Source organism: Prunus persica, chromosome G3 (genome assembly GCF_000346465.2).
Source record: "Prunus persica cultivar Lovell chromosome G3, Prunus_persica_NCBIv2, whole genome shotgun sequence".
In the NCBI taxonomy this organism is placed as follows: Eukaryota; Viridiplantae; Streptophyta; class Magnoliopsida; order Rosales; family Rosaceae; genus Prunus; species Prunus persica.
Window position 1 is genome coordinate 6,302,336 of NC_034011.1, and position 27,158 is coordinate 6,329,493.

General features: G+C 36.0%; 3 protein-coding genes and 4 long non-coding RNA genes across 10 annotated transcripts; 2 read left to right on the forward strand and 5 right to left on the reverse strand.

Annotated features, from left to right (window-relative positions):
* Positions 2,961–6,402, reverse strand: LOC109948307 (G-type lectin S-receptor-like serine/threonine-protein kinase SD2-5). 2 transcript variants are annotated; one of them, XM_020560903.1, is made up of 2 exons: positions 6,210–6,402; positions 2,961–5,873 (listed from the first exon to the last, which is right to left on the reverse strand). In XM_020560903.1, exon 2 carries the CDS (start codon positions 5,687–5,689, stop codon positions 3,248–3,250), a length of 2,442 nt encoding a protein of 813 aa, XP_020416492.1. In that variant the 5' UTR covers positions 5,690–5,873; positions 6,210–6,402; the 3' UTR covers positions 2,961–3,247. The 2 variants fall into 2 exon arrangements, with proteins under 2 accessions (XP_020416492.1, XP_020416491.1); XM_020560902.1 differs by having other exon boundaries at positions 2,961–5,882.
* On the reverse strand, positions 8,080–10,235 carry LOC18782360 (transcription factor MYB32). The gene is made up of 3 exons (XM_007216195.1): positions 10,097–10,235; positions 9,723–9,852; positions 8,080–8,773 (listed from the first exon to the last, which is right to left on the reverse strand). The coding sequence occupies exons 1-3, from the start codon at positions 10,233–10,235 to the stop codon at positions 8,080–8,082; spliced, it is 963 nt and encodes a 320-aa protein (XP_007216257.1).
* On the forward strand, positions 16,698–19,081 carry LOC109947845 (golgin candidate 5-like). Of its 2 annotated transcripts, XR_002270618.1 has the most exons (5): positions 16,698–16,843; positions 17,455–17,565; positions 17,716–17,830; positions 18,093–18,498; positions 18,593–19,081. XR_002270618.1 is itself a non-coding variant. In XM_020559059.1 (4 exons), the coding sequence occupies exons 3-4, from the start codon at positions 17,821–17,823 to the stop codon at positions 18,455–18,457; spliced, it is 375 nt and encodes a 124-aa protein (XP_020414648.1). In that variant the 5' UTR covers positions 16,698–16,843; positions 17,455–17,565; positions 17,716–17,820; the 3' UTR covers positions 18,458–19,081. The 2 variants fall into 2 exon arrangements, 1 of the variants encoding a protein (XP_020414648.1); XM_020559059.1 differs by having other exon boundaries at positions 18,093–19,081.
* Positions 20,037–21,113, reverse strand: LOC109948256. Its single transcript, XR_002270873.1, has 3 exons — positions 21,061–21,113; positions 20,701–20,805; positions 20,037–20,569 (listed from the first exon to the last, which is right to left on the reverse strand). It is a non-coding gene; the product is annotated as an uncharacterized LOC109948256 (long non-coding RNA).
* On the reverse strand, positions 21,209–21,415 carry LOC109947852. The gene is made up of 2 exons (XR_002270622.1): positions 21,351–21,415; positions 21,209–21,259 (listed from the first exon to the last, which is right to left on the reverse strand). It is a non-coding gene; the product is annotated as an uncharacterized LOC109947852 (long non-coding RNA).
* On the reverse strand, positions 21,607–22,671 carry LOC109948274. 2 transcript variants are annotated; one of them, XR_002270889.1, is made up of 3 exons: positions 22,585–22,671; positions 21,860–21,934; positions 21,607–21,709 (listed from the first exon to the last, which is right to left on the reverse strand). It is a non-coding gene; the product is annotated as an uncharacterized LOC109948274 (long non-coding RNA). The 2 variants fall into 2 exon arrangements; XR_002270888.1 differs by having other exon boundaries at positions 21,860–21,970; positions 22,585–22,667.
* LOC109948189 lies at positions 23,044–24,442 on the forward strand. Its single transcript, XR_002270792.1, has 2 exons — positions 23,044–23,264; positions 24,228–24,442. It is a non-coding gene; the product is annotated as an uncharacterized LOC109948189 (long non-coding RNA).

Here is a 27,158-nt window from a genome sequence, read left to right on the forward strand (position 1 = left end):
TATATATTGACAATTCATCCAAACCAGAAAAAATAATTTTTCAACAGCATTATCATTCTCACACGTAAACACTTCCTAAGAGAAATCATATTATTGTTCGCCAGAAATCAAAGCCAACAATGCTTAGGCTTTGATTTGTGATAATTTAATTCTTGTGGACAGACTCCTATCGAACTAAAGCACAAGGGTAGATGAGAAATACTGTCTAAAGGACACTGCAACTTTGCAGGACTCTATCATCAATCCAAGTCAGTGTTCTGTAAATTTATTCTACTGTTGTATTGATTTGATTATATATATATATAACATATTTTGATTTGTTATTATTCTGTTATTTGATTTTTATACTGATTGTTCTCCAACACTATCTCGGTAAAAAGATAAGAAAAAACCTTTGCAAAGCATATGATATGTTTAGATTTTCTCTCTACTTCTTATATCTCTTAGATTGAATTTTAGTGAGGTGGCGTGTGCAGGAGAAAAAATAAGTAAATTCTAGCAGATAAAATTCAAGAAGAGGATCTCCATCCAGAATTCCGAGTTTCTGCATTTAAACTTGGTACATTTACTTGCATTTTATAAAATTTGGACCATTCAACTAATCTAATGCTTATAGCTACGCCACATCAGCTACAATAGATTTGTTTCCTTTTAAAAAACTGACGCTGTTAGTTCCTTTGACAAAAGGGAAGAAAAAAAAAAAAATCCCTCCATCTCTATCGTAGGTTCAGCCTACCGCTCTCTTGCTTCTCTCTCACTCTTTGTAACCTGATCTTTCTTCTTTGTTTTTTTTTTGCTTTTGGCTTCTTCTTCTACTTCAATGTGTCATGTGTTCAATCCCAAGTCGCGGGGTAATGAATTGTTAATTTGGCAAATTGTACTTTCTTCCTCTTCCTCACATATTCCATAGTTTGCTGGCGATGGGTAGTGCAACAATCAATGGGGTATTTTCCTGATCAATTTCGGCTGATGTTTCAGTAGTGTAATTGAAATTTAAAATCTATCGATTGAAGTAGATTTGCAACTTGCAATAGCTTTGTGCTTTTTTCATGACTTTTAAAGCAAACTTTCTCGGGAGATTTTACAATAAGTATTTTATGTTAAGGATTAGTTACATACTTCTAATATTGGTCATTGGATTACATATGTATTCATTAAATGTGTTGGTAGTCACTTAGATGCAATCCAACAACCGAGATTAGAAATATATAATCAATCATTAACTTAAATACTTATTAGAGAATACCCTAACTTTCTCATAAGATTTTGATTGATGCAGTATATTCTATCTATTAAGGGGCTTCTTCACAAATCACAATGAAAAATATTACTAGCTAAAATCCATTCATATTCAACTGACTGGAAAAATATCGTAACACAAAGAAATGGGTGTGGAAGACATGAGAGAAGGAAGGAAGATAAGTCAAAAGAGTTGATAGAGGAGAGGTAAACACCGTCAGTTTTAGAAAAAAAAAAAAAGGGAAATAAACTTATTGTTATTTTAAAGATATAATTTATTTATTTATTTATTTTTGTTTTAATATAAAAATACCATTTTGTCCTTACATTTAACAGAAAAAGTTAACAAAATTGACGGCAGGACCATTTGTCCAAACAAAATTAAAGTTAAAGGACCACATGAACCATTTTGAAAATTGAGGTACTCAAATGCAAATCGGATCAAAATTCAGGAACTAATAAAACGATTAACCCCTTAGATTATTGATGGGTAAATGTGACGTTTCAGTTAGGATTATTTGTATCAATGATCCCTCAACTATACTCGGAGTTATATTTTGGTCACTCAACTCCAAAAAATAGTTATAGAGGTAACTTAATTAGATGTTGTGTTGCACCATTAGTTCCTATCGTTAGAGAGACTTGACGATAGGGACTAATGGTGCAACACAACACCCAATTGAGTGACTTCTGCAACTAATATTTGAGTTGAGTGATCAAAATGTAACTTCGAATATATTAAGAGACCATTGCAACAAATAACCCAAAACTATATGCTGAACATCAAGGCAAACAGGTTTATGAATCAGGAAAATCCTGAACAATTTTTTTTGGTCCAAAAAAGTCCTGAACTTAAGCCTATGCCCTGGAGATTTTTTTTTATTTTTGATTTATTTTCAGAATACTAGGTTATTACGAATATGACCTTAACCTCGGTGGTGCTCTTCAGTCTTTGGTTGTTTTGATTATCAGGATGCTTCTTCATGATGAAATTTTTGCCATTTTGTGGCTTAAGCAATTCTTTAGATTATCACAAATATCATTACCGTGCAACAATTTGCTAGATTATCACACCAACAATTTGCTTGATGACAACCGATAAGTTTGCGAACAAGGTTGAATCCCTATGACATATTGATATTGTATGTATGAAAACCTTTATCCCCCTTCCTAATTTTGGCGAACATTACAAAAAAAGAAAAGAAAAGACAACTGATTCGTTTCAAAATGTTGCATAGTTTTTTTAACTCCATAATATATTTAAAGAGTATAGCCGCGCGGCTATACTCTTTACATATTCTGAATTTTGTCAAAATCCCTCGTTCTTTTCCAAATTCAGTTTTTCCTGGATTAGGAACTTATATGGGCCTCTTTGCCGTGTTCTCCATATAGTTTGATCCTTGGATGTTTAAGGTATCTAAAATGAGGCCGCATTGATACTGATTATGTAGCCATTTTTTATTATAAAGAAAAACAAAAGAAAAGAGTTTGAACTCTGCTGCGATATCCTTGATCCCAAAATATGCAGATCTTCATAATCAACCTTATTATAAGCTTCATCTCTCTGTGAAATGTGTGGCAAGACTGATAAACGGGCATTCGACTAGTTGATAGTTTCAGTTTTGTGTTGATTTTGGATCTTTGGGACAAAGAAACCCCAATGTTTTTCTAGCTTAGAATCTGTGGAGGCTAGATCAAGCACACAAGGATACCAGCTTGAAGAAGCATTAAAATATCACTTTGGAGCTGCTATAGGATCAAAACTACCAGCCATAGCACATAATGAAGAGTCATGTTTTTGAGATTCATAACAAAAACCATAACAAAACCAGAAGTCATGAAACTTCAAAATTAAAAACTTGATGAGCAGCTATATAAAGGCCTTACTGTCAATGATACATAAGCTTTTTTTTTGGTCAATCAATAATGCTTAAGCTGACACACTACCTTTCATCCTGGAAAGCTTAAAACCCCTTGCATACATCACCAGTCATAAAATTTTCTTCTATCATCTTGGCCCTGAAAGCCGAATGTCTGACATGAGTATATCACTGTTGTAATTACTGAGTCCTGATGATGAAGTAGCGTCTTTGCTGCTCCATTGTAAGAAACTAAAATGAGGGCCTGACACAGAGGGGGATATCGGCGGTGGGGGTAAAGTACAAAGACCTTCAAGCATTTGGACAACTTTAGTCATTGGGGGTCTTAGTTGCATCTCATCTTGAATACACCATAATGCAACTTTAATTGCACTTAAAACTCTTTCATCATTTTCATCAACATCTAGATTTGGATCAAGGAACTGTTTCATATTTCCCTCTTCCAACAGCTTAAAGGCATAAGAAGGAAAGTGGCCCTTCGCAGAACTGTCCCCTGGATCAAAATTCCTCTTTCCACCAATGATCTCAAGCAAGACCATCCCATAACTGTATACATCACTCTTCTCGGATATGGCATAATTGGTGATCCATTCTGGTGCAAGGTACCCTCTTGTGCCCCTCAGCGTCGTATGTACACCGCTTTCCTCCCGGTTCATTAGCTTGGACAAACCAAAATCTGAAACTTTGGCAACAAAATTGTCATCAAGAAGAACATTTTCAGGTTTTATATCACAATGGACAATCTTTTCTTCACACTCTTCATGGAGATAAGCCAACCCCTTTGCTGTCCCCAAGGCAATACTGAATCTTGTATTCCAATCTAACGATTCATCCTTTTTGTTGTTCTTGAATATCCATTTATCTAAAGACCCTTTACCCATGTACTCATAAACAAGAAGTCTGTGAGGCCCTTCTGCACAGAAACCTCTGAGCTTGACCAGATGGACATGACGAATTTTCCCAATAATAGTGACTTCAGCTCTAAACTCTTTCTTCCCCTGGCCAACGCCCTCCAATTTTTTCACAGCCAGTTGGATGCCATCTGGAAGCACACCTAGGTAGACTGAACCAAACCCTCCTCGGCCAATTTTGTTGGAGAAATTTTTAGTTGCTCTGCTAAGATCGCCGTAAGTGAAGCGAATAGGCATTCCAGAAAGACTGTCCAAGAATTTATCCTCTTCCAAGATTTCTTGGGAATATTCCAATAGTCTCATCCTGCGGTAGTACCAGAATCCTACATAAACTAGACCAACAATAACCAAGATTGTTGCAACCGAAATGACCATGAGTAACAAAATGCGCTTGCTTTTATTTCCCTTGCCTTCCTTTACAGGGCTTCCATCCCTCAAGGCCTTCATAAAAGAGATGTATCCAGTAGAATTTGCTGCGGAGCGTTCAAAACTCCCTACCCGGTCAAACAGAAAACAATGTCCAGAACTGTTTTCGAAGAACAGCACAAGGCAAGAACAATCACCAAGGCAAGCTTCTTTGCAGGAACTCAGATTGGATTTCAGAGAGGGTGTGCTAAAACCAAGTGCAAAGTAATCAAGCTTCTCACCAACGTATAAGAGCTCTACTGAACTTTTGGAGGTATTACAGGTTGGGAGTGCTTGAGGTTTGCAATTAAAGCGTGAGGTGAGAAGTGAAGGGCATTGGCACCAATTCTCAAAATAGCACACATAGTAGGGGTCACAAGGCTCAGGAGTGCTGCAAGAACTTTGTGGGATCTTAGTTGCTTCAGCAGCAACAGACTTTCCCTTTTGAAAATTATAGAACGATATTATACCATCAGATCCTAAAACAGCAGCCCAGAAGGCATTTGGATCCTTATTGTCAGAGAAGACAAATTGCCAAAGTAAGGATCCATTTGCACCATAGAAATTCCATGAATTGGACACCAGAGACAAAGAATGAATCTTGCCACTGACATTGTTATTGCTTTTCCTGCTGTCATCTGCCATGGACCAATAGATTTGTGGAATTTGATATCCTGCATATAAGACCAGCTCCCCTGACTGAATTTCAAGATAATGAGACACGTTATTGCGATTGCGAAAACTTTTGAGCTTCATTCCTTCTGAGAACTCCTGGCCAGGTAAAAGAGTGTCAGTAGGATGGCTAAAACTCTGCCAAAGAATGCTTCCTTTGTCACCAAGCAATACCAAGTTTCCTGAATCCTGCAACTGCATGGCTGAAACTACTTCTCCTGTTGTGTTTGTAGACCAAACCAAATTGTTACTGCTTCTCAAGTAGGCGTTCCCATTTTTGTCAAAGGCAAACTTATCAGAATTTGAAATTAGTGAGCCTCTATTAGCAGTCCAGACCACTTTAGAAGTGCCCAAGTGAATGACTACAAGTAAATACAACTTGACATCAAGGGCTTGGTAGAATCCTAAGGCAAAAGCCGAGTTGTTGGAAAGCAGGAACAGCCCCCCATTATCACTCCAATCCATCTGAGATGCCTGGAACCCAGGATAAATCCGATCTTTATGTTGTTGGCCGGCTATGCAGGTTTTGAACACAAGGAGGAGGAGACATAAACACAAGGTTCTCAATTGGAACAAAGCCATAATTAACTTCACCAATTCCCTGGAATTGCCCAAATTGGGTCCAGAAATATTGTTCTTTACCACAATTTCAGGGCTTGGGGTAAATTAATGTGAAAAACCATATTAAAACAAGGGAAAAACTGAGACCCTGGAAATTTCTGTGTGTTTAGCTGTATGGCTATGGCTAAGATTGAATTGCTGGGAACTGATACACCTAACACCAACAAAAGAAAGAAAAAGAAAAGCAAAGAAAGATCAATCTTCAGTTGAACAATGATTCAACCTATAAGAGGTATGAACACAAAGTAGTCTAATTTCATAAAGCTCAGTCATATGGAGTGAAACAGCAAACAAGGAAGAAAAATTTTCTACCACAAACTATATCTTATGCATGTAAAGGAAAAGCAAATACAGCAACAAAATTCACAACAAACAAACTACAAAAGTAAGAGAATCATTGCTGATAATTGATGGGTTTTCTTTGCTGACACTGTGAAAATCTATAACCAAGCAAAACGCAGCAGAAAAGAATATGACTGACCACATTAATTGGTAGCTGAAACGAATGGATTTGCAGATGCGGGTTCTTGGAGGGAATATTGATCGAATCTATGTTCTTCTCCCGATTTGCAAGAGAGTGAGTGAAGCAGTGAGAGGAAATGGCAGGGCAGATTGTAATATAATTATGTTTTTGCTGTGTGTACGCAACTTGTCCACAACTCTCATGCTCCGCTTTTTCTCCTTTTCATTGTTTTTCAAAGTAAAAAGTATAAATTGCACGTGTTCAACTGTCTTTGTAAATTGTAGGTGTGAACATTAATGCAATCGTTGTGACTTGTTGAGAAAAGTTGTATTTGCATTGGTGTCCTCATGGTCCGTGTGGTTTTTGTATAGTTTCCCATAATTTTCTTTATTATTACTAGCCTCTCTGCATGCGCTTCCGCGCTTGCGAGAGGCTTTTTAAAAAAAATAAGTAAATTTATTTTAGAATTAAAAAAGATAATGGGTAGTTGTGTTCCATAAAAATAGGATCCATTATCTGCTTTTTCTTTTTCTTTTAATTTTTTTAAATATGAAAAAGTGTGAATTTACCATATTATCCTCATTTAATTAATAATTTGAATTCTTAATGTTTGCATTAACCAAGGGCATTTTCTGGTATTTTGAATGTTTCACCATTCTCTGCCTTTTGCTTTATATATATAGATTATTATTTTTCATCTCTAATGTTATTGAGGTTAATTGGGTAGTTGCTCTCTAGACATCATGCCGAGAATGGAGATGCATTGAGAAATTTTCATTTCTACTCAATTTTTTTTTTTAAAGTTTTGATTTAATGACAATTTTCAGGCGAGTCATGTATTTATTTACATAATCGATTATTTAGGGTGTAAGATTTTGGGTTATCTTATACTTAAAACCTAAAATCTTAAGTGTGTCACATTAATAAATAAAAAGAAAATTTTCTTTTCAAAGTAGAGAAGTTAGGTAAACCAAGACTAGTGTTGGGGTCTGCATCAACAACCAGGAAAACTTGTATCAGATATTAAATGCCTATCACAAGTCTATCGCTTTAAAAGGAGTCGTCTGCCCCGCATGGAAAGCAAACACTTGTGAAATATCTTTTGATGACCAAATTCCAGCCCATCTTCAAGAAAACTTAGTATACCGATATGAACTTAGTCAAGTTGGTTAAAATGGATGTGCTTTTTATTCTGCACTCGAGCTTGATTTCCCTTACCCGTTATTTAGATTGAATTAAAGTAGAATATCGCTTGTATCGAAAAATGTATAGTATCCTTATCATGCTAAGATCTACATTCACCACTGTTCCCACAAGCAGAAACAAATACTTCTAGAAGGCCTCGCTCCTCAATCAGATTGGGTTAATATTTAACTGTATTACGATCATCACATCACTAATAAATAAATATATCCAGAAGCCTAATTGCCTTCAGGTAATATTTTTTGTTTCTAAGTTTTCTTGTTATTTCAAAGGGCAACTGCTCCTTTGACCTTTGTTTTTTTTTTTCTCCATACAATTCTAATTTAGAGTGCTTGGTACCGAACTCAAGTGTAAAGGGCTTAGTGTAAGAGTATCATTGTGTTACGCACTAATTCATAATATAATTTGGATAAGTGACAAATTATACTTTAGAATATAATATATAATAAATATATACGAATTATAACACGAGTGAATTAATTATTTAACCACATATACTACAAGCACATAAAGCTCAATGATTTGTTAAGTTAACTCACGTCAACATATTTAACCATATACTGCTGTCACATAAAGATAAGAGAGAAATCAAATTTTATTGCATGTTACCAAACTACAACATAAATCCGATAGTGGTATTGAGTACCAATTTACAATACCTAGTACTACATACTAATTCCCGATATCAGACAATTGTTTTTTTCCTTTGCATGATTATTTCCCAAAGTCCAAAGTCCTCCAAGCATGCCCCATTATTTTTGTGGTGGACTGTCGCGAATGGTTCAGTGATACTAGTGCCATAATTTTCATCAAAACATTGCCCTACTGGTTCATGAAAGAAACAATCCATCAATGATGATCCATTGCTTGATATTGCAGATATTATCGGAGGCTCGAAATCACCAGCAAGATGATTACCAAATGAATTAACATGATCTTGGCCGCCTGCAGCTTTTGAGTAATTTGACATTAACATGCTTTCCCAGGCTCTCAATATGTCGAGGCATTGCGGTGCGTTTTGTCCAAATAATTGATCAGTCGGCCCAAAGTCCTTATTATGACCTAATAATATTGATGAGGCAGCAGAAATATCATTATTGTAATAAGGATGATAAGCTTGTTTGTGTAATTCTGAATCTCTCACATATCTGGCTTCTGCTTGAAGCCTGGCACTTTCCCACTGAGCTATGTGGTTGAGGTTTGAGCCGGTCTTTGGGTCATCAGTTGAACCATTGGCGAAGCCAAAGATGGTAGTCTTAGGCTTGTGGGTTACAGGGTCATAGCCTTTCAAGGCCAGTCGTTTCTTGAGACGAGAGTGCCAGTAGTTCTTGACCTCGTTGTCTGTTCTCTTTGGTAAGTGCGCAGTAATAGCCGACCACCTAGCTCATATACATGGAACACAATATCAGTATCATAATTAAAGTGAGTTTTTTTATAAAATAAAAAAAATATCCAAAAATATCCTAACAAAAGAGCAGTACATCCCAAACATACATATAATGTGTACACATATGCATATAGAAGTGTTATGTATAATATATAGAGATTGTTTGATACAGTTCAAATTTCTCATATACCTAGTACTTAGTCGATATTATATTCTTGATTATAGATTAGTGTATGGTATTAGGTAATGTAAATTGGTATAGTATGTAATAGTAACACCTCGAGTTCAATGGCAGAGCTAGAAATTCATAAAAAGCACCATGACATCAGTTGGGGTCACAAATTTTACTGGGTTGAGGTCCAAAAAGCAACAAATGTACACATATATAAGTAAAAATATTTTAAAATAAAAAAAATAGGAGAGGGGGCCTGAGCCCACCGTGGTCCTTAGGTGGCTCCGCCACTGTTCGGCTTGTGATGACATGTGTTGAACTTTCATTAATAAATCACTAGGTTTGTCTAGGTTTTATAAGCAATTACAGGGAGTCTCCTTATAGCCATTTTGATCGATATATCTTCATGAGATGGAGTATGGTTTCTTGAGTCTTGGGCTTTCGGGGTATATTTATGTATGCATGGTGTCAAGCATGTTCTCCTCGACCCTATAGTCGAGGAGAACGGGCTACATGATGAGGAGACCGGGCTTGATACCATGCATGCATAAATACATTCCAAAACCCCGAGACTCAGGAAACCATACTCCACCTCATGACAATACATCGATCAAAATGGCTAAACACTCTCTAGCAGATAGTATATTATGATAAAGTATGGCAGAAAGAAAAATAAGAAAGAATTCCAAGTAGTTGGGATGAAACATGAGAGTACTATCTAAAATGCATATATGCGTATAAATCAAAATATTGCATGTGATGTACTTGCCTGTTGCCTAAAAGAGCATGAAGTTGAATGATGGTTTGGTCTTCCAGCAAACTGAAATTTCCCCTCTGAATATCAGGTCGTAGGTAGTTTCTCCATCTTAGCCTGCAGCTCTTGCCGCATCTTTGAAGACCTATTATCATTATATATGTTTTATTTATTTATTTTTAAAACAGTCCAAGTTCCAAAAAAACCCTAGTCTTAACATTTACTGACTTCAGACCCCAAAAAAAAAACTTATCGACTGTGTCCAAATATGAGCTAACAAATATGTTACCCAAAACTCCCGTAAAAAGAAATATATGTTACCCAAAACAGGCTGAGAAATTGTAAATGATTGGAAAGCTATGAAAGAAGAGTTAGTTATAGAAATTGACCAGCTTTCTGAGGCAAGGATTGCCAATTTCCATGACCATGTTTTTGAACGAAAGCTAAGAGCTTTTGGTCCTCTGCCGGAGTCCATGGACCTTTCTTCACGCCGGACGACGCAACACAGTCATGAGTAGACTTTCCCATGTCTCTCTAAAAGTGTAGTAGTGAGAAGATTGAGAGTGATTCACTATTTATATTGGGACTAAAATGATGTTAATTTATTACATGCTACGGCACTTACTTTATTTATCAACTTTTGCTCGTCAACATATGACACGTCAATTTTTAATTACTTCAGATATGCATTAACTATCAGAATCTTCAGTTGTCGGTCACACTGGACCACCGCCCCTTCTTCATCGCCTTTGCCAGATCAACACCATCTCAGTGGCGCCGCAGTTCTTCTTGATATATCTTTCTTTGTCAATTGGGAAGTCTGGGTTTTGCTCTTCGTGTGGGCCAATGTGTTTAAAGCAATACGTCTTTCTATCGCAACCTTGTCTTCTTCTTTCTCTGAAAAGCCTGCTCTGCTCTCTCCTTGAAACTTTTCTTCTGAAAACAAGTCACCTACTTCCGTAAATAAAAGCTACGCACGTTTTTTGATTTATTTCCTCCCCCTCCCTCCCCCGACTCTTCTCTCTCTCCTATTCCCCACACTCTGCATCTCTCCCTCTCTCACCCTTCGCCTCAATTCGGATTTCCAGAATTCGCATTAAAAAGTTTCTCTTTCTTTCCATGTAATCATATTTAATTTATTAATGAATTACTATTAGTATCCATTTGCATGCAGATGCAACTTCTTTATAGTATTCGATTAGCAATAAGATATTTACTTTATTTACTTTGGTTGGTTCCTAATAACAAAAAGAAAGATGGGAAGATTGTGTCATTTTTTTCTGAACTAATATGCATTTAAATTTCATTCATCAATCTAATCATACTAAGATAACAAAAAGTTTATCATCAAAATTTAAACTGAGGGAGAGAGATACAGAGTAATGGAGAGAGAAGAGAGAGAGGGGGAGGAAAGAAATTAAAAGGGACAGAGAATGTCGGGATATGTGTCAAACTTTAAGAGTTATCGTCAACATACATCTTTAATTAATATGATGAATAAAAATACTCCCATTAAAAAAATAGAGGGAGGCATCAGTCGCTTATTTATTTCCTTCATGAATTTAATTTTCCATCAGCATTTGTATATTTGTATTATTTTATTGGGGCCAAAGCCCAACAACAGAACTAATTCATTCATTATGATGTATAATAGTTTGAAAATGAAGATAATCATGAGCAAATATATGTAGATGATTGATACACGTTAGGGACTGACAGTGATGAAAAGGGCCAAAACATCAAATATATTACATATATATATAAATTATTTACAAGTAGTTTTTTTTTAATTTTTTTTTTAATACAACAACGATTGTATCTTATTAACGAGGAAAAGGAGCTACAAGTACAAAAAAACAATACTACGTCTTAAAGGATTAGGCGAGTATTCTACATCAAATGAAGCGTAATGGTCGTAGTCTACAGAGATAAGTCTACCTTCTGAACCGCAAACGAGAAAAGGAGCCTTACATCTGATGGAGTCCCCTCGTCTCACTAAGATCATATCCGTAAACATAGAAAGAAGGCTGTCGGAACCTCAAGTCTGCACGTATCTCACCTCTCCTAGTAAAACCCTAGCAACGCCTAGAGAGCTCTATAGAGAAACTCACCTAATACGTGGGGCTACAATTTGAATTTGAATTTGAAAGTACACATAAACGCCATTAAACACAATAGAGAGAATAATCAAAATTTCACAAACCCAAAAACTATAGGTGGAGAGAACACAATCAAAAATTTCACAAACCAAAGCAAATTATAGGTGGAGAGAAAACAATAAAAAATAAGAAAAAGTTTAACAAACCTTAATTAAGTCAGTTCTTCTTACCATTCAATTCTTGTTAAAATCAGTTCTTACCATTCAATTTCTTCTGGTGAACATTTCATTATTCGTCATTATTTTCTACCCAAAACTATATATATGCAGTACTCTTCATTAACGTTTTTCATATACACCCTAAATTAATGAAACAGATCCTACTGTCTTCATCAATGAATTTGAAAGCAGATCCTACTGTCTTCATCAATGGAGTTTCAGCTGGAAAAGGACTTGGCATCAAAGTCGTCATTTTCAATTTTTGTTTGTAGATAATCAAAGTAGTCCTTTAAATAGAGTTCTTGAAAAAGAAATCTCACGTCCACTTGATCAAATGACATGTACTTTTTTTGTGTGTGTTGACAAATGACGTACACTTGATCAATTAATGTGCAACATAATTAACTACCTACCACACACGGGACATAGCATAGCATGTATATACGTTCATCATCAAAAAAGAAAAATATTCATATAAATATGTTGTTTGTATACTGCATGTTGAAACTTACCAAAACTTATGGGGAACAGGACCAGCTAATAGCTATAGCTCCCATCCTTCGTTGTTTCAGAGGAAAAAACAAAAAACAAAAACCCTGAACTTGAAATGCATCGTAAGTAAAGTATGTTTTTGTTTTTTGTAGGATGGTGGTCGAGTAGGGGCTATAATGGTGGTGGTGGTCGAGTAGGGACGATAATGATGGTGGTGGTGATTGTGGGTGAAGGTGATGATGATGGTCATGTGGTATGATGATGGTGATCATTAGGCCGTTCTTTAGATTTTAAGGGCCCTGTGCGAAATAGATTGGCACTCCAACTAACTCCTCTGAACACGCTATTGTGCAAATATTCAAACGCTATATTATATATACGATTCATATAATATTAATATATATAATATAAAATTTTTTTTTTTCTGGGGCCCTTAAGAATCGGGGGCCCTGTTCGGTGGCTCCACTTGCACTACCCCAGGACCGCCCCTGTCATGCGATGACGGTGGACAAGGCGGCCGCTTAGGGCCTCCAAATTAGAAGGGCCCCCAATTTGTATAAACCTCTATGTATACATATATATGTTATTTTTAAAAAAATTATACTATATTAATATTATGTTAATTAGACCCAAGTATTGTAAAAATAAAATCCCGACTATTCACTACAAAACTAAAACAGAGAAATTCAATAAACGGCCCATTATTATTTAAACTTATAGCTTAAGTCAATTAATTGGTGGAACGACAAAATTTAATATATAAAAAGTTAACCCAGTTGCATAAGGTAAGAAATAAAATACAAGGATGATCTATTTAAGAGTTCCTATAGCAGAGCATATATCAGTTGAGGTTTTGACAAAAGAAAAAAAAAAAAAAAGGTAATTGAAGAAAGATTGAATGGCTTAGTTAGTTATCCATTGAAAAAGACATAGTAGAAAATTTTGATTATGTAAAGTTAATTTATACTTTTGCATCGAAAAATGCAAGATTAGTGATATTTAAGTGATGTTTTGATGCATTTTATAAAGTTTTTATGTGAATTACATATTGTTTGTTTCTTTTTTTAGGTTACAATTGTGACTTTAAGTTCATATAATTTTCTTTTTAAATTATCGGAAAAAAAATCACTTAAATATATACAAAGAGTAGAAAAGGCCACATTTTGGTGGTTCACCTAGGGCCTCCAACACATTAGGACCACCATTAATGGTGATGGTGGTGATTGTGGGTGAAGGTGATGGTGGTGGTCATGTGGTATGATGACGGTGATCATGCGATTCAAAGTCTCAAATTTTCCAACAACAAAAAAAAAAAAGAGTCTCAAATTTGAAGTATTTAATCAATTTTTAACATAAAATCCTTAATGAAAACTTTTATTTCAACTTAAGGACAAAATGAGAACTTTGGAACAAATTTGGGTAGCCGCAAAATCCCTAGAAAAGAAAATTGTGAGTGGATAAGAAAAGCTGAGTCATTCTACAGCGAGGCCCTTATATATGGCATTTAGGTGAGATTCTATTTTTTAACCATTGAATCAGGCTAACTGTTAGATATATGCCCTACAAGCCAATATAAAAATGGATAATTCTAAGAAAATAATAAATAATAATCAAAGGGGTAAGAATGTTGCTTTAGATACATAACGTACACAAAGTAACAATTCCATGGATTAAGATATAAATGGAAAGTGGTCTAAAGAAGTTAGATGCATGAGACCTTTCCATACATATGAATATCGTATCCTAAAATATTCCTGGTCATAGGATCACCAATTGGACAATGGTGACCTGCAAAGACTGGTACACATTATGTCTACTCAATTGGGAGGATGACTAGTCTTAAGTCATTCGTGTAGAGACACTGAGACAGATGTGTAGATGCTCTATAAAAGATGGAGTCCACTGAACGCGATCAACTCTAGAATTCTTGTATGGAAGTCTTACTTACAAGGAATCTCTGCTCTTAGTAGGAAGAGAAAATACTCTAAAGATATGATTCGTGAATCTTTGGCCAAAGTATTGGATGAAAATTGAAACAAAAACGTTTGCAATTTCATCAAATTGAATCATATAATCTAGAGATGTCATATTAGAGATTTTGACACAAGTTTACCATATCTCGAGAATATGACATAGAGTATTGAATTAGAAAAGGATTGAATTGCGTTGTAATCACAAAATGACTAAGTTATCTAAATGAATTCTTTTTAGCTTGGGTAGCCATGACATACTACTAGGTGTCACTCATGGCTTCTGGAAGCCCTATAAGGACTAATTATAATTAGCCTTCGCCAATATGGAGAATTGTATGGAGGGATACAATTCACACTTGATTCAGAGTGAATCATTCATACCCACTGCCTCGATAATTAAAACCTATAAGATCACACACCGAAAATGAATCGATTGGGAAATTAAGAAGAGAATGAATGATTTTATGACTTGGTCAAAGTCAATGTGAAAGTAAAAGGTCAAAGTCAAAAGTCAAATGTCAAATGTCAAACGGTTGACCCGACACTTGACACGGTCAACTAAGGATGACTAGGACCAACACTCGTTGAACAAGTGAGTGATTAAATTAGTTAAGTCACTGGAGTAATTAAATTGATTAGATTAATTTAATTATTCAATTAAAGTTATGAAACTTTAATTAAAGGTCCCATATAACTTGAAAATTCAAAAGGGGTTTGACCATATGGACTTAGGCACATATGTGACACATTATAGGATTAATGTGTTGGACTAACATAGCACAAAAGATGACACACAAGGGGGGGTGCATCTACACTAGGGCAGGAGGGCAATTTTGTCACTTTTGTGATATTTTTGATCCTATAAGTGTGTAGCTATGACATCCTATCATCCTATGGTTTTCAAGTTGGTGAAATTAGAAGAGAGAAAACATCAAGCTCTCTCTCCCTAACCCCTTGAATCTATCACATCAAGTAAGGGTGCTAGCATCACTCTTCACTTGTTGTCTACTCATTCTCTCATCCTATTCAATCCTTGGTGAAGAGCTTTGGGGAGGTGTATATCTTTATACCTATTTGGGGAGCTACAAGGTGGAGAATCAACATTAAAGGGAGAGCCAACAACAAAGGGACCACTCCTTCTACTTAAACCCCATTCTTGGTTTCAAGATTTGCTCCAAGGGTATGAACATCTTATCTTTCTCTCAAATAGGATTTAGAGAGTCTTTGGTGCACACTTTCATAGACTTATAAAGATTGGGACTAAATGATACTTGCTTGAATCCCTAGTTTATTTAATGCTTCCGCTCTTATTTTGATTTCATATTAGATATGGCTTGCTAGATGATTTATACTCTCAAAGTTTGGTTGTAGAGTTTTTAGAAATCTCTACCCAACACCATTCCCACAACATTCCCTTCACTAACTAATTCAATCCAACGACTAATCAATTCGATCCAACGATTGAGGGATATGGCCTCACCTAAGGGCCATATATAAGGCCCTCATTATCGAATTCTTGTGCCTACCCTCTTCACTTGGGCCAAAAATGGAAAGACACTAATCCATTGGACTTTGGGTTCTCTAGTGATTGGTGATAATGTGGGCCTTATATTGTAGCCCATTTCTTTTGTTGAACTAAATCATATTTATCCAGAAAATAGTACACAAGTAGGTAGGTAGATTGAGGACCGTTAGATGAAACTCTCGAATAATTGAAATCATAAATAAATCAGAAATTGTGACAAAAAAAGAGTAAATGGGTGAGTAGTTGAGGACCCTTAGATGAAAACATGGGGATTCTATTCTCATCTCCCAATTTGCTGGGTTTTTTATTATAAAAAAAAAAATTATATAATTTTAAAAAAAATAATATTTAAATGTGCTAAATTTTGTATGGTTTGAGTAAAGGGGAACTTCTAGAAGTGAAAGCATGGGCGGGTGACGGGTCAGATGGTTTAAAAAACATCATTGGTGAGAGTTTCACGCACACGTGACAAGACGACCCTCGTCACTATTATTGAAAATAAAAATACATAATAAAATTATCATATTTATCCCAAGAAAAAAGGGGAAATAGCTTAAAATGCCACCTTTTTTATAATTTTAACTAAAAATACCATCCCTTCCCAATTTTTTTTACAACTACCACCTATAAATACATTTTTATTGTGGAATGATTGTACCCATTTCAGTTTTTCAGAAATTGGGTTCTCTCTCAACTCTCTTGGCTCTATCTCTCTCTTCAGCCCTTCTCTCTCCCTCGTGTAACTCTCTCTCTCTCTCCGACGCAATCGTCTTTCTCCCTCAGCGGTGGCTATTCATCCAAGCTTAACTCCACGATTCACATCCACGAGGTACTGTTCATCTTCCTTGTCTTTGAAATTTGGGGTTTTTGTGAATTTGGTTTATGGTGTATGGATTTGTAAGAAATTGATTTAGGGGTTTCTTCGAAATTGGTTTTGGGTCTCAATTCTTTGTGCCCAAGTACTAATTAATACCAGTCATGGAGAATTGTCACTGAATGAAGCATCCGTGGAGAATTGTTGGATGAAAATATCTTTGCTATATTCATGCTACTTCCTCTTGCGGGTGGTTTATGTTGAGTTAATATTTAAATTTTAAAATGCATTCTTTTTTCAATTTTGATTTCAACGTTTTCTTCAAAATTGTTTGTGTGTAAATGCAAAATAAAGGCATAGATTCTAATTGGACTATTCATTTTGCCCAAAAGCATTCCTGATGCTTGATCTTTGTCAGTGTAACAATCATGTTATGGAATTATAAGTTTGCACATACAATTTGATGGTTGTCTAATTATATGTTTCATGTTTTGGAAAATTTCTGGTATTTCTTGAAACCAACCATGGTTGACTAGTTCACATTCTCATTATCAATTTTTTTTTCTTTCCCAATTTGCTTTATCCGTCATATAGTATTGTGATTTTAATAATTATTTTTCTTATAGATGTTCACATATTAACTGGTGAAAATAATTGAACAGAGAAAATCCAATGATGCAGAAGTCGAGTCACTGCAAGAGGAATACCATCAAAGGGTTGCAACACTTGAAAGGAAGGTAGGTCTTCTCATAAAGTCTTGTTTATAATCGTGCTTGGATTGATCTAGGTGTTATATGTGCCCCTTATGTTTTTGATGAAATTGGTACTTGCCTATTTTTAATTCAGCTCCTGATAATTGGAGGGGCTATGCCAACTTATGATTGCAGGTGTATGCTCTTACAAAGGAAAGGGACACGCTTCGGCGGGAGCAGAATAAGAAAAGTGATGCAGCTGCTCTTCTGAAGGAAAAGGATGAAATAATTAATCAAGTTATGGCTGAAGGTCTCTTTCTGTCCCTGTCTGTCTCTGTTTCTCTTGAGAAGCTCAATATGTTCTACATATTTTGTGCCTCATAGTGAATTTCCGTTACTTGTAAATCATGATTTCTTTAGCGTATGTAATTGCATTGTGTTTTTCGTTTCAGGTAGAACAGAGTTTTCAATGATAGGATTTATTTGGAAAAAAGGAATTCTGGTAGTTATGCTGTGTTCTCTATTTTTGCATGAAAGTTGAAAGTAAGATGTCCCCTCTATATGTGTGACAGCTTCAGGATTATGGCCTTCGTCTACTGAAAGGAAATTGCTATTTGATCCTGTTATATCTTTTATGGGACAAACAAATGAGGGAAGTAGTGTTGATTCATCACAGAAAGCTGAGTCTTCAGAGCATCCGCCAAAGGTTGACAAATCATCAGGGGAATCTGAATCTCCACAAAAACTCTCTACTGTTGAGGCAAAGGAAGGGGTCAAAACAGAAACTTTACAACACTCTTCAACTGAACAGATGGCTGATAAGGAGGAAACTGAAGTTGTCAAGGAAGAAACAGATGATAAGCATGCTGCGACGGTGGAGGAAACAGAGACTGTGGTAGCAGAGCCTGAAAAATCTGAATCTGAATCTGAAAAATAGAAAATCTATATGTTGGGGGTTTTCTGGCTAGCTAAAAATCTGTGAGAAATGATGAATCCATCTGATTGCAGCCTATTTAATGTTTAATACCTTCATTAAAAAAAGGTTGTTGACAGTGCTTTGACTATCTTGCAGATTATAATGGCAAAACCAGCAGGTGGCCCTAGTGAGAGAGATCAGCATGCAGGGATGGATGAGGACTAATTTTATGTGTATGACAATTGACTATCTTTGCTTGTATTGCTCTATGTTAGGGATCTTTTGTTCCATTTTAGTAACAATTTTGTTTAGGAGAAAAAGAAACATATTGCAGTTCATGCTTTGTAAATGCCATCTTCTGTTATGATGGACACGTGGTATGCTCTTGTTGGGTAGGTTTTGGATTGAAACCATGGTCGAGTGCTTGAGCCATGTTTAGTGTGAAGCTTGAATGGATTTTCTTTTTTGTTGTATTTGGCCCTTGTCTTTTCAAGCATGCCAAAAATCATCCTAGTTTTGTAATATGTGGTTTGTGTCCAATTAATTTACTGTGGACCTTGCATTTTTGTACCCAATATTTGATAGCTGCCTTCTTTTGAACGAAGATTCATTGAGGGAGAGAATTACTTTCCTTTTGAATATGAATCGATGTGCAACTCCAACTATCATTTCAAAGGTCAACATCAATTCATGCTAATATAAGGATGGATAACAATTGTCGTGTCCATGAGATTCGAATTCAGGATTACTTTTCAACGAAGTGGAGACTCTGTTATTAGACCAAATGGCCATTGACATACGATATAATAGCAATATTAGGCCAATACATGTACACTATAGAGGCAATATTAAAGCAATATAACCACAATACGATAGCAATAATATTACAATATCACCTATAAAAATATAATTATTGTCCACTTATTGCTGATTTTTCACATGTTCAGAAATTTTGTTCTCTCTTAGCTCACTCGGCTCTCTCTCTCTGGCACATCTCTCTCTCTCTTTGGTATCTGTCTATCGCAGCTCTCTATCTCTCTCTCTCTCTCTCTAGTGCAACTCTCTCTTTGCTCTCTTTCTGTAGCGCAGCTCTCTCTCTGTCTCTCTCTAGCTTCGTTCTGCCTCTTTCTCCCCTTATTCGCTCTCTGTCTCTTTATTCATACCTTCCTTTTTTTGTAAATTATTTTTTAGTTGTTATTATTTTTTAAAATAATTTCTTACAATGTCTTACGATGCAATTATGATGCACCTGACTGCCTGTTTTTGAAAGGCACGTTGTTTCTTTCTCCTCCTCGTCTTCTTTTTGAATGCAATATGGCCCAAACAGTAAACCCATTGATGAGCTGTAGTCAATATACATACACTAGAGAGGCAATATTAGGTCAATATAATGGCAATACGATAGCAATAGCATTACAATATACATGCAATACGATGGCAATATGCATACAATATTAGTACAATACACAGGCAATATTAGTACAATACACATGCAATAGGACAGCAATATTAAGTCAATCTACATACAATACACACACATCCATTACAGACTACAATTTAGACATGGAAAATAAATCGCCACCGAACCCTAACAGTACTATCCCAAGAAGCAAAAATTATTTCTTTCATAAAACTTGACAATTCAATTGTTATTACATAGTCAACCAATCTTTGCTCTATTACATACATACTTCCCACCTATAATTATAAATAATGGAGAGCTCACAAATTCTACTAATTTGATCTTAACTTCATCAATTTGTTCTTCGTTGTATGAGTTAGCTCTCCCTTCTTGCACATTTTCCAAGTTGTTCTGTTCTCCTCCCGTGTAGCAATATCAGCAACAACAGGTTATCTACATATCTGAAATCATAACTGCACATGATTCTCAATTAGCAAAGAGGAAAACCATTTTCTTTTATAACTTCGGTTCTGAAATATATAACAAAATGCAAATATCTTTGCTTCTGAAAAGGAGCAAAAGTTTGTCAACCAATTCATAGTAAAAACGAAGAAACTAGTGAACATAACCAGAAAAATGCTAACATGCAAAACCAACTCCAATACTTTAACCACATCATTAATACTTGAGATTTTCTTCTCATGGATTATGATTAGAGGATTTTCCAATTCCTATCAGCACATACACAAGTTTGAAGATAATCAGCATCAAGCAAAAAGGGACTTGAGGTGCTGCTAACTTTAACAAGCAGCCCTCTAACAGTTTCAAGACATAGTTATCGCTGAGTCAAACTAAAACTTACACATTTCTGATTGTTCTGGTTGGTGATGAAATAAGGGGATATGTAGCCCCTGTCTAGCTTCATTCCCTCAACAACCTCCAGCTCGTTGTCCAATGTTTTCCCATCCTGCAAAAATTAACATAGTGTGAAGCTTACATGTTTTGGGTATCATTTGGGAATAAAAAACTAAAATAAAATTATTTGCCCTCCAATATATTTCTGTACAAATTTCATAAGACCCATACATACCTCACTTTAAAACAACAATAAAAAGAAGCTGATATCACCCAGATTTCAGCCCTTGCAATATGGTAACTACACTAATATGCCTATGACAAATCTGCTGACTAGAAACAGACATAGGCAAATAAAGTCACATACCCATCAGCACAGCCACTGTCCAGGTCGTGATGAGATACAAGCCAATAGACGACCGCAACCAAATTGCTCTTCAATATGCTGGTCAAGAGTTGTCTTTATCAAACGAAATCAGAGAACCACAATTTTAAAGATTCCAACATAAATGAATTACCTGAAGTTTAGTAATCAACCCTTTCTTCTCTTCTTCAAACTCTCTGATCTAGTATTCAGAGAAAAAAATATAAGAATACCTAGCAGTGAAAGGATTAAAGAATGACAAAATCAGACAATGAATAAACCGGCTAGCATACCTGAGCCCTTAATTTCCTAATCTGTCCTTCTTGAGCAGCCTGCTTTTTTGAAAGCTCTTCACCTGGTACATAAAAATGCAAAAATGAAGGAATTTCCATAATTATTGATATGATTGCATAAAGAAACCCTCCTCGCATCCACAATAGAACATTGGCTACGTTGAAATTCATTATGAGGCACAAAATATGTAGAACATATTGAGCTTCTCAAGAGAAACAGAGACAGACAGGGACAGAAAGAGACCTTCAACCATAACTTGATTAATTATTTCATCCTTTTCCTTCAGAAGAGCAGCTGCATCACTTTTCTTATTCTGCTCCCGCCGAAGCGTGTCCCTTTCCTTTGTAAGAGCATACACCTGCAATCATAAGTTGGCATAGCCCCTCCAATTATCAGGAGCTGAATTAAAAATAGGCAAGTACCAATTTCATCAAAAACATAAGGGGCACATATAACACCTAGATCAATCCAAGTACGATTATAAACAAGACTTTATGAGAAGACCTACCTTCCTTTCAAGTGTTGCAACCCTTTGATGGTATTCCTCTCGCAGTGACTCGACTTCTGCATCATTGGATTTTCTCTGTTCAATTATTTTCACCAGTTAATATGTGAACATCTATAAGAAAAATAATTATTAAAATCACAATACTATATGGCTGATAAAGCAAATTGGGAAAGAAAAAAAAATTGATAATGAGAATGTGAACTAGTCAACCATGGTTGGTTTCAAGAAACACCAGAAATTTTCCAAAACATGAAACATATAATTAGACAACCATCAAATTGTATGTGCAAACTTATAATTCCATAACATGATTGTTACACTGACAAAGATCAAGCATCAGGAATGCTTTTGGGCAAAATGAATAGTCCAATTAGAATCTATGCCTTTATTTTGCATTTACACACAAACAATTTTGAAGAAAACGTCGTTGAAATCAAAATTGAAAAAAGAATGCATTTTAAAATTTAAATATTAACTCAACATAAACCACCCGCAAGAGGAAGTAGCATGAATATAGCAAAGATATTTTCATCCAACAATTCTCCACGGATGCTTCATTCAGTGACAATTCTCCATGACTGGTATTAATTAGTACTTGGGCACAAAGAATTGAGACCCAAAACCAATTTCGAAGAAACCCCTAAATCAATTTCTTACAAATCCATACACCATAAACCAAATTCACAAAAACCCCAAATTTCAAAGACAAGGAAGATGAACAGTACCTCGTGGATGTGAATCGTGGAGTTAAGCTTGGATGAATAGCCACCGCTGAGGGAGAAAGACGATTGCGTCGGAGAGAGAGAGAGAGTTACACGAGGGAAAGAGAAGGGCTGAAGAGAGAGATAGAGCCAAGAGAGTTGAGAGAGAACCCAATTTCTGAAAAACTGAAATGGGTACAATCATTCCACAATAAAAATGTATTTATAGGTGATAGTTGTAAAAAAATTGGGAAGGGATGGTATTTTTAGTTAAAATTATAAAAAAGATGGCATTTTAAGCTATTTCCCAGAAAAAAGAGATTAAAAAATGATTACGACGCAAAATTAGCTTTTAATTGAGTGATTAGACAGGCATTAATAAAAAAGCACGCTCCTAGGGGTGGAGCTAATTCGTGATTGTTTTCTTGATAAATTTTGTGACGGTTTTATTTAACAGTGAAAAGATTTTTTATTTAAAAAAAACAGAAAAAAGCTCCCAACGGTTTCGTTAACACTCCTTTAGCCCACACGCGCACAAACAGCACAAGCACGGGCCTTTTACACAGAGAGAGAGAGGGGGAGAGCTTGGGGTGTTTCGGCTGTGTGTGTGTGTGAATTCTCTGCGGGTTACAGTTGCAGACATGGATAGCAAAGTGGATGGGGCTTCTGTAGAGCTCTCAGCTCCTCCTGCTTGGAAGACGAAGGTCTCTTCTCTCTAACACTCTTTTTGTTTACTCAACCAAATTTTATTTGTTTATTTTTGGTACCAACCAGCCCTATTTGCATGCTATTAACTGTTCTTGTAGCTTTATGTTTGCTTCTAATTCAAGGGTATTTTGTTTCTTTTTGGTTTTTGGGTGCTGGGGTTGGTATGATTTTAGCTCTGTTTTTTCTTAATTTGCTTCAATTTTTTGCTGTTTGTTAGTGCTATGTGGTAGAACTTTGTCTGAAATTGCTTGCTTTCAAGGGTTGGGCTTTTTATGCTTTTGTTTTTGTTTGCAAATTAATTTCTAATTCAATGCAGGCAGTAATTTATGGATGCCGAAATAAGGGCAGTAGCTTTTAAGGGATGGGCTCTTGACTTGGCGTGTGCTGATTATTGTTGTAAATTTTTGGTCTCTTGTTAGTGTAAAGTGTTTACTGAATTTGGTGATTGTCCAAAAAGTGTCGGTGCAAAATATTGGAAAGCTTCTTTAGGTGAAGTATTCTGGAGAAATACTTTACGCGAACGCATATATGCCAAGGAATATATATAAATATGTCCAGTATTTTTATTTATTAGTGTTGTTATTATTGTTTCAGCAAAGTTGTATTCCCTGGTAAAAATGCTTAATTTGTGCTCTAAGATATAGGAACTGCTTTATCTGTAGGAACTCTAGCTGGACTTTGTTAAAGGTTACATCATTTGGATCAAGTACTTTTTGTTGGCAGTTTGTGTGAATCTCTGCTAATATGTTGAAAAATTCATCCTCTTAGAAGTAAGTTGGAGCTAGTTCTGTATAAAAGAAATGTAATTCTATAAGTTCAGTAACTGGAAGGTCTTGGGAAATAAATAGTACCTGAATATTATTTGTTGTAGATAGATCTTGATGGTTTCCTTCACATTTACAAGTATGGTAGACTTGCTAGAGGTGAGCTTGAACTTACGATCTTTTTATTTTTTTCAGGTAACGAGGGAAACCCCCATGAACTATTCCGTTGTTGGGTGCAAAGTCTTAGGGCAATCACCCATAAACCGCATATCCATGAACTATAAGTTTTCTTCAGTTTGGCACCCTCGTGATTCCCAAACCCAGATTTTCTTAAAAATTTGCAATCCTGGTGATTCCATTTTTGTTGCTGGATTCAATCTTATTATTTATTCTTAACAAGTTGTCATCCATATCCCGGTTCGACAGGTTTCCTTTTGTTGTTTTTTGGGTAGATTTGATTCAACTAGGTTATGACTGATTAGTCAATCTGTTAATTGTCCGCCATTAATGAACATAACTGATATGAACTCGAATCATGTAGTATCATCTGATATGGAATGCTTTGTAGCCTCACTTTGTAGAATTCTATGGATTCAAAGCCTCCAACCCAATTATGGCTGTTACACTGTCACACAAAGGTTATTAAACAACTTTGGGCTAAGGGGAATTCCAGGTGTTGTATAATTGCTAGCTGCCCTGGTCAGATAGAATTATGATGAGAAATCCCATTAAATTAGTGCACTAATTTTGGTTTTTCAAACAGTATCTACACGAACTTCAAAACATGTTGTCTTACCGTGCTTTTGCCAATTGATCTCTGATGGTTGGCCTAGGTAACGACACCCAGCTGAGAGCCCTCTAGCTAGCAGCTTTAGCTTTCTAATCTCTGCCTTGGGTTGTAATCGCCTCCTTTGAAGTCCTTTATAGTAGACATTTGACGGGCACAATCTAAAAGTATTTTGGGTTGATGCTGGAACAACAACACTAGTTTTTTCTTCTGAAGTTTGTGTATCAGTGTTCAGTGAAGCACCGATACATGATGATTTAGGCCCAAAAGGTTTTATGTATCTCAGAACTTGATTTAGAATTAGACAGTTGACATAAGCGTGGGAGAATAGCACTATACCTAGTTTATAATAGTCTTTTGCTTACTTTTTTGTGTGATTTTAATTGATTTTAGATGAGATGATTCACCGCAGTATAACTAAAACTCCTTAAGAAGATAGGCTTTTCTAGTCATTATTTCAGAAGTAAAGGGAAAAAAATTAAAACAAGAAAATAAAGAGTAAGGAGTAAGGTTTAGAGCTCCCTGGGCATATAATCTCGAGTAGGAAGTGCTTCAGACGCCAAGATCCTCTCATCATCATCATGCATCCAAAACATGGGTTGCCTCCCAAGAAGTGCTAAATTTAAAGTCTTTAGCCAGACTCAACGATCTTCACATATCCAGGGGATCATCGAGGTACATCACCTCAATAGTCTTGGTTTGTGCCGTCAAAGTATCAATATTCTCTATAGGGTATGTGCAGTTTGATTCAATGAATGTCTTCTCTATAATTTGATCCACAACCTCGATGTGAAAACAATCATAAGGATCAAAGGAAAGACCTGAAAATTTATAGTAGTATCTTGCACATTCATGGTCAGTAAACCAGATTTAACATCAATTTTCGTACCTGCAGTAGCCATGAAGGGTCTACCAAGGATGAGAGGGAGTTCACGACCCGAAATTTTAACTTCCTTCATATCCAAGACGACGAAGTCAGCATGGAGGATAAGTTGATCAACATGGATAAGTACATCTTCAACAATGCCTCTTGGGTACTTCACAGAACGATCCGCGAATTGCAAAGAGATCAAGACACACTTTAGTTCCCCCAACCCAAGTTGTTCATATACAGAGTAGGGCATTAAGTTCACACTTGCAATCAAGCAATGCTTTGTCAAATTTTCTTTTTCCAATAGTGCATGGGATTGTAAAGCTTCCAAGATCCTGGAGCTTGGGTGGCAACTTTCTTTGAAGCACAGCGCTCACATTTTCCGATAACATCACTTTTTCATGCTTCAAACCTCATTTTGTTGGTGCAAATATCCTTTAAAAACTTTGCATAGGAAGGGATCTATTTGATTGCGTCTAGCAGAAGAATATTAATTTGCACCTTCTTAAATTGCTCCATAATGTCTCCCTTATTTTTCTCTTTTCTGGCATGTTTGTCACGTTGAGGGAAAAGAAGAAGACCGTGAGCTGCTGTGTTTGGAGTATGAGGGACATGTTGCAAAGATTCGGTAGCCTTGTCAACAGGAGTGGCGTCACTTTCAGATTTCAAAGAGCCCCCAAATTTCTTGTGAAATTGTTGCCCTGTTTCTGTCATGCCTTCATCTTCTGCTTTATCATCGATCTCTGGATTTCCAATCTTATTATCAATCACTTTTCCACTTCTCAAAGTGGTAATAGCTTGAACCTGCTCATGATTCCTTGGATTAGCTTCTATTTGGCTTGGAAATTGACCTTATTCTCTTTCCAATCTGTTTAGAGTAGTGGCTATGTGTCCCAACTGAACCTCAAATTTGGATTGACTCTTTTTCAACACTAATTGACTTTGTTTAAGTGATGCAACCTCTTGTTCATATATCTCTGATTTCTTCAAGAGTTGAGATAGCATCTCCTTAATAGAAGGATCTTCGTGTTGTGTGGGAGGAGCTTAATAGGGTTGCTGGTACGTCGTTGACCTCTTGCACATCTTCTAGGATAGGATTCAATGGGCAATTTGCAGTGTCGTGGGCGATGCCAGCACATAGATTACATGGTTGTGCAGTTACCTTCTGTACCATTGGCGTGAGAAGTTTTGTAAGAGCTGCAACTTGTGCTTCTAAACCTGTGCTTGCACTAACTTCATAAATGCCTCCTTTCTGTGTTGATGATGTAAGTATAACTCTTGAATCTTTTGTACGAAAGTCCCAATGCTCAGAGTTCTCACAAATTGTTTCAAATGCGCTGGTAGCTTCATCTGCAGTCTTGTCCATTAAGCTTCCACCAACTGTTGAATCTACCATGCTCTTATTTTGTGGGTTCGACCCTTTATAAAAGTAGTGAACTTTTTACCATATGTCGAAACCATGATGAGA

Excerpts from the sequence above, each read along its gene's own strand:
- LOC18782360 (XM_007216195.1), bottom strand. The coding sequence starts at position 10,235 with ATGGGAAAGTCTACTCATGACTGTGTTGCGTCGTCCGGCGTGAAGAAA. Across the intron at positions 9,853-10,096 it reads ATCCTTGCCTCAGAAAGCTG|GTCTTCAAAGATGCGGCAAG; the intron begins GTCAATTTCTAT and ends TAATGATAATAG. Across the intron at positions 8,774-9,722 it reads CATGCTCTTTTAGGCAACAG|GTGGTCGGCTATTACTGCGC; the intron begins GCAAGTACATCA and ends TATATGAGCTAG.
- LOC109948307 (XM_020560903.1), bottom strand. The coding sequence starts at position 5,689 with ATGGCTTTGTTCCAATTGAGAACCTTGTGTTTATGTCTCCTCCTCCTT.